General features: G+C 40.4%; 1 protein-coding gene across 3 annotated transcripts in view; it reads right to left on the bottom strand.

Moving 5' to 3' along the window:
* creb3l2 (cAMP responsive element binding protein 3-like 2) overlaps positions 1 to 13273 on the bottom strand; it is a 106031-nt gene that overhangs the window by 71465 nt on the left and 21293 nt on the right. For 2 of the 3 annotated variants that reach the window (XR_014596386.1, XM_083999580.1), the window contains exons 2-9: positions 10607 to 10871; positions 8944 to 9257; positions 7234 to 7312; positions 5419 to 5630; positions 4272 to 4418; positions 3380 to 3438; positions 2967 to 3035; positions 826 to 925 (exon numbers count right to left, since the gene is read on the bottom strand). Coding sequence is in view for 2 of the 3 variants with exons in the window: in XM_083999580.1 (XP_083855706.1) it covers positions 826 to 925; positions 2967 to 3035; positions 3380 to 3438; positions 4272 to 4418; positions 5419 to 5630; positions 7234 to 7312; positions 8944 to 9257; positions 10607 to 10871 (1245 nt within the window). In the remaining variant the exon portion in view is untranslated. The remainder of the gene's footprint in view (positions 1 to 825; positions 926 to 2966; positions 3036 to 3379; positions 3439 to 4271; positions 4419 to 5418; positions 5631 to 7233; positions 7313 to 8943; positions 9258 to 10606; positions 10872 to 13273) is intronic. The other variant, XM_083999581.1, reaches the window with a different exon arrangement.

The following is a 13273-nucleotide window of genomic DNA, read 5'->3' as shown; positions in this document are numbered from 1 at the left end:
AGAAAGAAAGAAAGAAAGAAAGAAAGAAAGAAAGAAAGAAAGAAAAAGAGGGAGGAAGAGGAAGGGAGAGGAGGGGGAGGGAGAGGGAAAGAAAGAAAGAAAGAAAGAAAGAAAGAAAGAAAGAAAGAAAGAAAGGGATAGAGGAAGGGAGAGTGAGAGAGGAGAGGAGAGAGAGAAAGAAAGCAAGAAAGAAAGCAAGAAAGAAAGAAAGAAAGAAAGAAAGAAAGAGGGAGAGGGATAGAGGAGAGGAGAGAGAGAAAGAACGAAAGAGAGAGAAGGAGGGAGGGAGAGGGAGAGAGGAGAGAAAGAAAGAATGAAAAAAGAAAGAAAGAAAGAGAAAGAGAGGGAGGAACGGTGGAGGCAGAGTGAGAGAAAGAAAGAAAGAATGAAAAAAGAAAGAGAGAGGGAGGAAGAAAGATGGAGATAGAGAGAGGAAGGGAGAAGGAGAGGAGAGGAGGGAAAGAAAGAAAGAAAGATCTTTGAAATAAAGAAAGAAAGAGATAGATAGATAGATAGATAGATAGATAGATAGATAGATAGATAGATAGATAGATAGATAGATAGATAGATAGATAGATAGATAGATAGATAGATAGATAGATAGAAAGAAAGAGGAAGGGTGGAGGCAGCGAGTGGGTAAATAAATTATGAATCACAACAAAATGCTAAGCTGCTCTGAGCTAATGAACGATGGAGGCAGATGTTTCAAATTCAATATTTCAATCAATGTGTCATCAACACACGCACACACACACACACACACACACACACACACACACACACACACACACACACACACACACACACACACACACGGGGCCGTACCATCAGGCAGGAGGAGGTCTGGGTTCCCGTCACTCTGCAGGACTTTGGGACTTTTCCTGCTACGACCGCCTGAAGAGACTGCAGCTGCTGCAGCAGAGACCTGCACACACACACACACACACACACACACACACACACACAGGTTAGACACACAACGTTACACATTATTACACACACAGGTTAGACACACAACATTACACACTACACACACAGAGAGGACACACACACTTCCAGCTGATGAACGTCGATGGTTTAAACGTTTTTGTTTCTGTGTTTCACTCGATTTTCTTTAGATTTTTCTTTAGAACAGATGTTTTTGTTTCTGTGTTTCTACTTTACAGCAGAGACCAGTAAATTTAATTATTTATTGTTAATAATATCATTATTATTTATTTATTACAATAAACTTTTATTAGGAAATAAAAAAAACACACAGTCACAGTTCATCAGCTGCTGAAGGTCGTTGTTCTTCACTTCTTTTATTTGCTGCTGTTTTATTGGTTCAAGTTAAAACACTGTGTGTGTGTGTGAACAGTTTTATACAAATACGGTTGTTATTTTTATTATAATCAATAATAACTTTACATTCAGAGCCTGTATTTATCAGTTTTCATTGATGGTAAACCGGTGTTTTTCAACCTTGGGGTCGGGACCCCACGTGGGGTCCCCTGGAATTCAAATGGGGTCGCCTGAAATGTCTCGTAATTGATTAAAAAAAAAAAGAATGATAAAAATATCTTTTTAACTAATTATTATTCTTTTTAAAATTATGATTAAAAACACCACATACAACCTTAAAAATCTGTATTCTAAACGTTCACTTCCTCAAATATTAATCGAGTTCAAATAAAATTTAGCATATAAAAAGAGAGAGAGGGTCGCCAGAAATTTGGGATGTCAGAACGGGGTCACGAGCCAAAAAAAGGTTGGGAACCACGGTCGTAAACATTAAAAATATCAATTCTCCCAAGGCGATCAGTAACGATCAGGGTTTTCAATCAGTGAACAATCAGAATCAGAATAATCAATAATTTCAGGGGTTAATTATTGGACCAGCAGAGCCCAAGAGGAAAGAAGAGAGGGAGGAGGAGGAGGATGGAGGATGAAGGACAAAGGGAGGATGGATGTTGCTTCATTACAAAGGGCAGCAAACAACACACACACAATCGACTCTCAGTAAAACTCACTTTAACCATCGAGCGCAACACAAGACGCTAAACAGCTGAGATCTCAAGTCAGCCACACACACACACACACACACACACACACACACACACACACACACACACACACACACACACACACTCAGTTCAGTCATGCATAACCAGAGCAGACAACACAACAGTCTATTTGAAGCAGCCTGAACATTTTACATTAAAATAAACCTCATGGTTATGCATCGATGCAGCTGAACTGATCCACTGTGTGTGTGTGTGTGTGTGTGTGTGTGTGTGTGTGTGTGTGTGTGTGTGTGTGTGTGTGTGTGTGTGTGTGTGTGTGTGTGTGTGTGTGTGTGTGTGTGTGGTGCTTTGATTGTCAGCCTCGGTGAATCTCTGTGACGGACACGAGTCAGACTTGTCATCAGGCCTCAAGTTCGCCGCTCTGAGTCCTGAGGGTCGGTTTATAAACAGGACGAAGGAGCGAAGGAACGCTGGTCTGAGGTCAGGGGGAACCAACCGATCAATCAATCTATCTATCAATCAACCAACCAATCAATCTGAATCAATCAATCAGTCAGTCAGTCAGGCAACACAGAGACTGATTAACACCAGAGAGGAGCAGAGAAGACTTGTGGGAGATATATAAGGAAAAAACAATATATTTTTATAATGAAATTCTCTTTTATTCGCAGTTTAACAGTATATTTATGTATTGATTATTACCTATATCACTGATTTGTTACAGCTCTATCATAAACTGAAACAGTTTCAGTCTATTAAATAGATTTATCATCTGTCTGAGCCTGTTTTACTTCAAAATAAAGTTAAATTTGATAAGTTGAGGGTCTAAAATGCAAATTAATGATAAATTCGGGACTTTTATTGTGTGTTAAATACACTGCATGTTAAATGAGAGTGTGTATAATGTGTGTAATGTGTGTGTGAGTGTGTGTGTAATCATGTGGATGGTACAGTACGTACTTGTTTGTACACTCCAGAGTTTCCACTTTCCTGCGCAGCTCGTTGTTTTCGTTGGAGCAGGTCTCCACCCTGTGGCCACACAGAGGAACTGCAGCGTCACTCACTGATCACATTTATACATTTATATATTTACATAACTGTGTTTCTTTTAGTTTTTTATGCTGCACATATCTTAAATAAACACATTATTTACTGTATCTGACAAATTTGTGTTAAAATTAAACTCAGAACTGTAGGAAATCTGAGTTGCTGCAAGCTTCAAGGTCAGATCAGCAAACAGGAAGTGGCTTAAAACCTTCAAAATATAAGATCTTAGAACTTAAAGCAATAAATATAAGTGATTAGTGTCTGTTGCTGCAGACTGATCCAGTTTCTGATGAAAAGAATGAAGAAAAAGAAGAAGCAGAACTCACTTCTTCTCCAGAGCGTCCATGTACTCCTTCTTCTTCCTGCGACTCTCCTGAGCTGAGATCTGAACAGAGATGAAGGAAATTAGATAAATGATGAGATTGAGTGTAAGAATACAAGTATAATGACTTTCAGAGAAAAATATCTGCCAAAGTGTTATGTAAATCAGTAGTTCTCAAACTTTTGTACATTAAGGACCCCTAAACTGACACAAATTAGACCATGGACCTAAAGCAAACACTAGAAATACATAAATAGCCTATTTGTTCTGAGACTGAAGAACGTTACTTTTTTAGGGCCAATAGCATGAATTTTTGGAAATATTGACATTTCTGGAAAAAAATGGTACTATTGTTCCAAAAATGTTTAAAAATTTCTAGAAAAAGTGGTAAAATTTCTCAAAAAAAAAAGAAAAATTCTCAAAAAAGTGGTAAAATTAATTTTTTTTTTTAAATTCTAGAAAAAGTGGTTAAATTTCTCAAAAAAAAAAAAAGTTGAAAAAAAAATTCTAGAAAAAGTGGTAAAATTTCTCAAAAAAAAAGTTGAATTTTTTTTCAAAAAGTGGTAAGATTAAAAAAAAAAAAATCTAGAAAAAGTGGTAAAATTTCTCAAAAAAAATAATAAAAAAAAATAAATAGTGGTTCAAAATTCTAGGAAAAAGAAAAAAGTGGTAAAATTTCGAGAAAAAAATTGGGGACCCCACTTTGAGAACCATTGATGTAAATCGTGCATCTACAATGTTTAAACCAACCGGTAAGATTCAACTAAACTGGTATTGATAAATATTAGAGGACGGTTCTGTCTGTATCTTTGAGTGTTTTAAGTTGAGTTTAATACAAACTGGTTCCAAACAGAGAAACTAAACTAGAAACTTCTGTAAGAGGAAACGCTTCAGACCTTGTTCTTGATCTTCCTGCGGATCTTCTTCAGCGCCTTCTCCTCGGCCTTGGTGAGGGGCAGTTTGGTGGGGACGGGGTATCCTTCAGCCACCAGGGTGCGCCGCTCCTCCTCCGTCAGGATCAGAGGCCCCGAGCCCTGCAGCTTCTACACACACACACACACACACACAGAGATATTATACATTATTAACATGTCAATCAGGTCCATATCTAGTTATAGTTATAGCGCTCTCTAGCCTCATTTTTCACCTTGTTCATTTGGTGCATTATTTATCATCATTACCATCTGCTGCTATTTATCAATTTTTGCAGTGCTTTTATCCTTTTTTATCTTTCATCTTTTAAGTTAAAGCAGCTGAAACATAAACCACTTCAAAAGGTAGAATGAGAGTGTGTATATGAATTTGGATTTGTTTGCATATTGTGGGTTTATATTTACATGTATGTGTGTGTATGACTGTATATGGGTTGTAAAATAGATGCATATTGGCTGAATATGCATGTATATAGGTCTGTATATATGGGTGTATGCAAATCTTGAATGGATTTGTTGCTTATATATATATTGAAAAGTAATATTGACAACATTGAAAAGGAATATTGACAATAATTATTAGAGGATAAGATGATAAAAAGGACAAGGAGTACGTTTTTTTTTTTTACTTCTTCCCATTCCCTTTCGAGCATGTTAAGACTGTTGATGAATTTAATTTGTTTTCTATTACTGTTTGCTTTGTCTTTTGTCAGTCTCCTTTTATACTACCTTACATGTTTGAAATATAGGCTTAGCTGAATAATAGCCTAATATCCTTTTTATCCTTTTCTTGTGTAGCACTTGGGCACAAGATATAGGCTAGTGGATTGTAGCCTATTCCTTCCTTCATGTGCAATAATATGCTAAATTATTTGTCCAATATCAATCTGCTGTTGGATTTGTGCAATAAAAATAAAAATATAAATGAATCTACGTATTTATATTTAATTTAATTTACTTTTAACATTAGTTTGTATATATTTTATACATATTCATCTATTCATCATCCGATTTATTTAATTCGGGACTCATTTCATGGCTATATTTATGCATTTATTCATATATTTGACCGTTTTTAGTTATTCAGATTTCTTAAGAGGTTTGTTCTTACGTGGGGGGCAGTGAGCAGCGGGGAGTTGGAGAGGGAGGAGGGTTGCCGCGGCGACACCTTGAGGCCGGCCGGGGAGGGGGAGGGGGAGGGGCTGGTGGGGGAGGTGGGGCAGGAGGAGAGGCCGGGCGGAGCGTGGACGGGGCTCTGGCTGCCCTCGGAGTCGCTGCCGTGGGAACTGGGAGGAGTCGGAGGCATCTGCAGAGACTCCAGACCTGGAGGAGGAGAAACACTACAGGTGAATAGGGTAAAAAATTTAAATGACAGATATCACCATGAAACATCCCAAGTTTATCACTTACATTAAGACAAATATTTTTTGTATTACACGTTTTGTAAAATTTTATGTTTAAATATGTAAATGAGGCAATATCTGATAAAATATGCTCTAATTTGCATATATTTCCTGAACCGAAATCTGAACAATGGATAAAGCCCCTTTCAAAATTCTTGTTTTATTTTGTTGACATATTAGAGTCAGAAGTTTTTACAGAGGAGGATGTTGAATATCTCTTTGTATCACTCTGTAAATTAGAAAATACTGTCACCAGCCCTAAAAAAAATCAAATTTTGCCATGTTTTTAGGAATAAAATGTTGTATAAATCAGGCTGTGAATGATATATCAACAATCCCCTCTGTAGAAACCTTCAGAATATAGACAGGGATCAAACTGGAAGGTTTGGTGTCTGTAAGTGCTGCTGAAGTGGAGATTTCTAGCTCAGAGTCTAAAAAACTAATTTTGAGAAAACGGCCTTTAAAGACTTGGACTGTAAAATTCCATAGATTGTTAATGTAAATTGCACTTTTATGATTGGTTGCGGATAGATACGGAGGAAATTACACTTTTTGGAGCCTACATCATTGTTCAGGAGAGGGAGAGCTTTATAATGAACATGACATGGGTCAGACAACAGGCACAGCTCAGTATGTCACAGTAGCATCTTAAAGCAGATATCAGTGGAATGTTTTTGTTAATATAAGTCCTAAATAGTCCTATTTTCCGTCAGCAATCACTTACATGAAGTATTTCAGCCTAAACACGAGTCTCTCCGTCACTCTGCTCTGCTGTAACCCGAGGAGAAAATTTTCCTTGTGGGATACAAGTGTTATCCAATGAGGAGAGAGAACGGCATGAAGGGCTGTGTGTGCAGCCAAGGGATGCGCGTGAATGTGGTGACGTAGCACGAGGACCAATTGATGCCTGACAAGGGCGGGGGCTGCTAACTCATGGTGCGTTCAAAGAAACTCGTACTTTGTGTTTTTCCTTCCTGTGAAGTCATACCAGTTCGATCTGGTACGAGTTCACGGGTCGGAAGTTACGAGTGGCCGTTATAGGGAACTTTCACAGACAACAGGATGGTAAAAACACGAGCTACGGGTTACCTGGAACGCTACCAAGTCGTAGTTGTGACTTGAAGCTGTAACTTACGGTTTCAAAAGCCTGCCTTGAACGCAGCATTAGCCGAAACGGCCGTGAAGCTGATATCTGCTTTAACTTTTGGCGAATTTAAGAGAAATCTACCAACAAACGAGACAAAATGAAGTAAAATAACCTCCTTAATGTGGATTTTCTACCATTTCTTTAGACTTTTCTGAAAGAATACATGTTAAGGAAGAAAAATAGCCAAAATTTCAAAACTGATCAGTACATGAAAAAACTGTGTTTCTGCCTGTTGGTGTCTCATCAGATGTCGGTGATGTGAGGAGTCGACCAGCAGGGGGCGACACAGCATCACAACAACAGCATGAGGAGGAGGAGAGAGAGAGAGAGAGAGTGAGAGAGAGGGAGAGAGAGAGAGAGAGAGAGAGAGTCTGACCTTTAGGCGACAGGTTGAGGAACTGATCGACCTCATGAGGCTCCAGTTTGATCTGAGGGAGGACGTTCTCCTCCTTTATCTGGGAAGGAGGAGAAGAGATATGAGATGTTAAAAACACGTTATTTACATTTTACAAGAAGAAGAAGGAGGAGGAGGAGGAGGAGAAAAAGAAAAAGAAGGAGGAGGAGGAGGAGGAGAAAAAGAAAAAGAAGGAGGAGGAGGAGGAGGAGGAGGAGGAGAAAAAGAAAAAGAAGGAGGAGGAGGAGGAGAAAAAGAAAAAGAAGGAGGAGGAGGAGGAGGAGGAGGAGAAAAAGAAAAAGAAGGAGGAGGAGAAACAGAAAAAGAAGGAGGAGGAGGAGGAGAAAAGGAGGAGAAAAAGAAAAAGAAGGAGGAGGAGAAACAGAAGAAGAGGAGGAAGAAGAAGGAGGGGGAGAAAAAGAAGGAGAGTAGGAAGAAGAAGAAGAAGAAAAAGAAGAGGAAGAAGGAGGAGGAGGAGAAAAAGAAAAAGAAGGAGGAGGAGAAAAAGAAGGAGAAGAGGAAGAAGGAGGAGAAGAAAAAGAAATGAAGGAGAAGAAGGAAAGAGGAAGACAAAGAGGAGGAAGAAGGAGGAGGAGAAAAAGAAGAGGAAGAAGAAAGAGAAGAGGAGGAGAAAAAGAATGAGAAGAAAAAGGAAAGAGGAAGAAGAAGGAGGAGAGGAGGAAGGAGGAGAGGAGGAAGAGGGAGGAGAGGGAGAGGAGGAGGAGGAGGAGGAGGAGAAAAAGAAGAAGGAGGAGGTGAAGTGGAAGAAGAAGGAAAGAGGAAGAAGAAGGAGAGGAGGAAGAGGGAGGAGAGGGAGAGGAGGAGGAGGAGGAGAAAAAGAAGAAGGAGGAGGTGAAGTGGAAGAAGAAGGACAGAGGAAGAAGAAGGAGAGGAGGAAGAGGGAGGAGAGGGAGAGGAGGAGGAGGAGGAGAAAAAGAAGAAGGAGGAGGTGAAGTGGAAGAAGAAGGAAAGAGGAAGAAGAAGGAGAGGAGGAAGAGGGAGGAGAGGGAGAGGAGGAGGAGAAAAAGAAGGAGGAGAAAAAGAAGGAGGAGGAGGAGGAGAAGAGGAGGAAGAAGAAGAAGAAGGAGAAAAAGAAGAAGAGGAGAAAAAGAAGAGAAGAGGAAGAAGGAGGATAAAAAGAAATGAAGGAGAAGAAGGAAAGAGGAAGAAGAACGAGGAGGAGGAGAAGAGGAGGAGAAAAAGAAGGAGGAGGAGGGGGAAAAGAACGAGGAGGAGGAGAAACAGAAGAAGAGGAGAAAAAGAAGAGGAAGAAGAAGAGGAGGAAGAAGAAGGAGGATGAGAAAAAGTAGGAAAAGTGGAAGGAGGAGGATAAAAAGAAGGAGAAGAGGAAGAAGAAGGAGGAGAAAAAGAAATGAAGGAGAAGAAGGAAAGATGAAGAAGGAGGAGAGGAGGAGAAGAAAAAGAAGAGGAAGAAGAAGGAGGAGGAGAAAAGGAATAAGAAGAAAAAGGAGGAGGAGGAGAAAAAGAAGGAGAAGAGGAAGAAGGAGGAGGAGAAAAAGGAGAAGAGGAAGAAGAAGAGGAGAAAAAGAAAAGAAGGAGAAGAAGGAAAGAGGAAGAAGAAGGAGGAGGAGAAGAGATGGAGAAAAAGAAGAAGAGGAGGAGGAGGAGAAGAGGAGGAGAAAAAGAAGAGGAGAAAAAGAAGGAGAAGAACCTTGTTTTCTCTCCTCTCACCTTGATGCCTTTGCTCTGATTGGACACGGAGCTCTGACTCGCTGCGGCGGCATTACTGCTGCTGCTGCTGCTGCTGCTGCTGTTGCTACTGGCGACGGCGGTGCTGATGCTGGCGGTGGCGGTCATCAGAGTGGGCGGAGTCACAGCAGCGGTGGTGATGATGCGTTCAGGTGCAGCGGCCACCTCGTCCTCCTCGGCGACGGTGAGCGACAGCGACAGCGCCGGGAGGAGCAGCGACGGCGTCTCACACAGCAGCCCGTCGATGACCTCGTCCTGCTCCATCGGCCACTCGCTCGACTCGCCATCAGACTCTGCTGCGGGAAACATGACATCATCAACATACGGGATGATGTCATCGCATCTCATTTGCATATATTTGCATAAATTAACTTCCCAGATAGAATTTACAGGTAGTTCCTTTTAAATAACTTCCTGTTGGTGTTTTATGTACAGAATGAAAACAAACGCTTTATTTCAACTCCCTTTGTCTTCCACAGGTAGGAATCAGTCTATGTATGACATCATTAAAAGGACAGTTCAACATTTAGTCAGATTCTTCATTACCTTTACCTTTAATTATCGGTGCATGTTGGTTTGAGATCCACGATTTGAATTGAAATACACAATCCAACAACTCCAAAACGCTCTGGTGGACAAGTTGTGACCTGCACATTCAGCACGCTATGAGATAATAATGTATATGATTATGTAACATTACGACACATGAAGCAAATACTTGTAACTATGGTAGGCTAACCCTTTAATTTACAGGCCATTAATTACGTGATAATGCCAAGAAATAACAATTAATTGCGTCATAATGTTTAGAAATAGCCCAGAAATAACGGTCGATTGCAAAGGACTTGGTGGAGAAAAATTCTGGCCTTTACCAAAAAATTCATGTGTAATCTTTTGCCTTTATGAAAAACCTGAAATTGACCATTATTTCTTGACATTATCACGTAATTAACGGCCTTTATATAAAGGGTTACCGGAACTACTTCTGCTTTTGAAATCCCTCCGCCCAGCAGCCGTGTCTGGAATGTAGTTCCGGCTGCATTTACCTCTAAAACAACTCTAACTGTTATTAACTATTATTTCTAGGCTATTTGTAAATTAAAACGTTACTGCAGAGTATTTGCTTCATGTGTCGTAATCTTACATAATTATACGTGATTATCTCGTAGCGTGGTGAATGTGCAGGTCACATCTTGTCCACCAGAGCGTTTTGGAGTTGCTGGACTGTGCATTTCAAATTGTGGATCAGATCAGACTTTAAGTTAAACTCAAAATATAAAGATGCACCAGAAAAGTCAAAGTTAAGTTGAATTAAAGTTGTTTAAAATCTGATTCAGAAACGTTTTATTTCCACAGATTTGCAACAGAAAAAACTGTAATAAAAAGAAAAGAAAAAAGGTATAATGTAAGTAAAAACAATAATTATAATAATAATCCCATTGATTAACAAATTCCCTATGTCATAAATGCAACAAATCTACAAGATTATTAATAATATTAATATTAATAGTTCTAACTAACAGATCCTTCATGTGTGACCGATAATTAAAGGTAGGTGAATGAGAATTTTCCAAAATGTTGAACTATCCCTTTAACCTCTCTTTATGACATCATTAACCTTCTGTGGTGTTGTGCTCTAGCTCACCTGCGTCGCTGCCTTGCTCTCCGGTCAGGTGCGACAGCGGCGACTGGGGCCGGCTGTCTCCACACAGGGAGTAGCTGTGCTCGGCGGTGATGTGGGGGGGCAGGGGGGAGGAGGGGGACAGGTCTCCCCCGTCCTCCCCCTCCATCGCCTCCACGCCGCCGCAGCCGCCGCCGCCGCCGCCGCGCACGCCGGACAGGAAGGGGTCGCTGAGCAGCTGGCCCAGCAAAGCATCCTGGGAAAGGTCGTCGAGAAGCTCGGAGAAATGCTGCAGGGAAGAGAAAGAGAGACGATGATGAGAAAGGAAGTACAGCAACCAATCAGAGAGCTTTAAAGGGATAGTTCAACATTTTGGCAAATTGGCCCATTGCCATAACCCCTATAGTCATAGCAGTAGGTTCGTTACCTTTAATTGTCAGTGCAAGCTGTTTTTAGAACGGCGGAGCAGAGCCGTGAGCTGCTCAGAGCTATGCTATGGAGGCTCATTATGGGATTTCTTGGTTTCCCCTCATCAAACTCATCAAATACACAATCCAACAACTCCACAACGCTCTGGTGGACAAGTTGTGACCTGCACATTCACCACGCTATGAGATAATAACACAACGTTACCACACAGAGTTGTTTTAGAGGGAAATGCAGAGACTGTTGATGAAAAACTGTCCCCAATTTAACTCTAATAGCTTGCACTGACAATTAAAGGTAACAAACCTACTGCTATGACTATAGGAAAATGTTGAACTATCCCTTTAAAGGGTGTGTGATTCTCAGTGTGGTGACAGATCTACAGATTTCCCTCTCTTTAACTTCTTCTTTCATCCTCCTCCTCCTCCTCCCTTCACCACATTCCTGTTGTGCGCACACACACACACACACACACACACACACACACACACACACACACACACACACACACACACACACACACACACACACACACACACACACACACACACACACACACACACACACACACACACACACACACACACACACACACACACACACACACACACACACACACACACACACACCCCTCTCTCTCTCTCTCTCCAGGTGTGTGAGTGTCGATCTCCCTCCATCAGGTGTGTTATGTCTGCCGTCAACAAAAGCTCAGACGAAGCAAAAACCTGCAGTGCTGATGTGATGATAACACACTGACACACATCTGTCTCCGTGTGTGTGTGTGTGTTACTATAAAATGCACATCTGGATCTTCTAACAAGAAACTTGTGCATGAGTCCTAAAATTACTTTAATTAGTCGATAATTAGCATTTAGCAGATCACAATGTTTATGTTCCCTCGGTCAATATTTGTAATCAATTATTGGTTTGGAAACTCAACAAATCAAGTTGATCAGACATGAAAACTGTCCTCAAACGTCTCGTGTAGGTTTAAAGTGACATAAAACAGATCGAATCAGCTCGCCCTCATTCTGTAGGAGCAGAAACCAGAGACTTATTGATTAATTGATCGGCTAAGTGATAAGTTTTTGTGTCTATTTGTTCTGTTTTGTAACTTTAAAGAAGCCTCAAACACTATTTATTGTCAATTTTTGGTTCGAAAACTCAATAAATCAAGTTTGAAATTAGTTATTGTTTTATAATCAATAAAAAATACTTAATATCTACTTATCTTTATAAACCTTTTCAAACTATTTGGTTTATTTATGTTGCAAAATGTCAAAAGCCTTATCTGAAATATCTAAATTTCTTCCCGTTCAGTAGTTTTGTCCCTGATGAGCCTCCGTACTCTGCAGAGTTTGGTTTAAATCACAGTTTTTAGATTTAACTATGATTTTTTTTCCTTTCTTTTTTCATCTGTTTGGCTGAAAACGTGAATTAAATCACATTTATTCTCATAAATCAAAACCAGATCAGTTTGTGTGTTCGACTTTCATATAAAAACTTTTTTTTTTTTCCCAGTTTCCACTTCTGTCCCGACCTGAACTCACTGAACTTAGAGGACCAGAAGAAAAAAATTTCTGATGTAACTTGGCTTAGTTGTGGTTGTTACCGGGCAGAATTCACCGAGTGTGACCAATGGAAATATTTTAACCAAGGCAGAGAGGCCTCGGCCAATCAGAGTGAATCAAATAATAAACCATTTAAAATCAGACACACGTGTGGAGTTAAAGGAAAAAGAAAAGTGGAGTTTAAATACGTTTTCTTTCTCCATGTTGTTATGTAACACGAGAGGAGAGAAGGAAGGAGGGATGACGGACGGACGGATGAAGTGAGAGTGAAATCAAGATGGAGGACGGACAAGAGCCAAACATGTGGATTCGATTACAGAGTGAGAAGAAGAAGAGGAAGAAGAGGAGGAGGAGGAGGAGGAGGAAGAGTGATCGACTTCCAGAGTTTTTCTTTTCCTCACACTCAGAGTGAAACGATAAACACACGACACACTCCTGCTGCTGCTGCCCTATAAGGCCTGAACCCCGGCTGTGTGTGTGTGTGTGTGTGTGTGTGGTAAACACTGACAGTGTACTGTGAATCTCTTTGAGGGGGGAGGAGGGGGGTAAATATTTACACATGGATCATCTCTGACTTTCACAGCGACCCTCAGTGTGTGTGTGTGTGTCTGTGTGTGTGTGTGCAAACATTTACAATAGTTGTAACATGAAAGCATCTTCCCAAGCGTCTCCTGGCAACAACAAAATCTCCACG

This window comes from Trachurus trachurus (assembly GCF_905171665.1).
Source record: "Trachurus trachurus genome assembly, chromosome: 23".
Classification (NCBI taxonomy): domain Eukaryota; kingdom Metazoa; phylum Chordata; class Actinopteri; order Carangiformes; family Carangidae; genus Trachurus; species Trachurus trachurus.
Note: the sequence above shows the minus strand (reverse complement) of the source record. Positions and strands in the feature narration are given on the sequence as shown.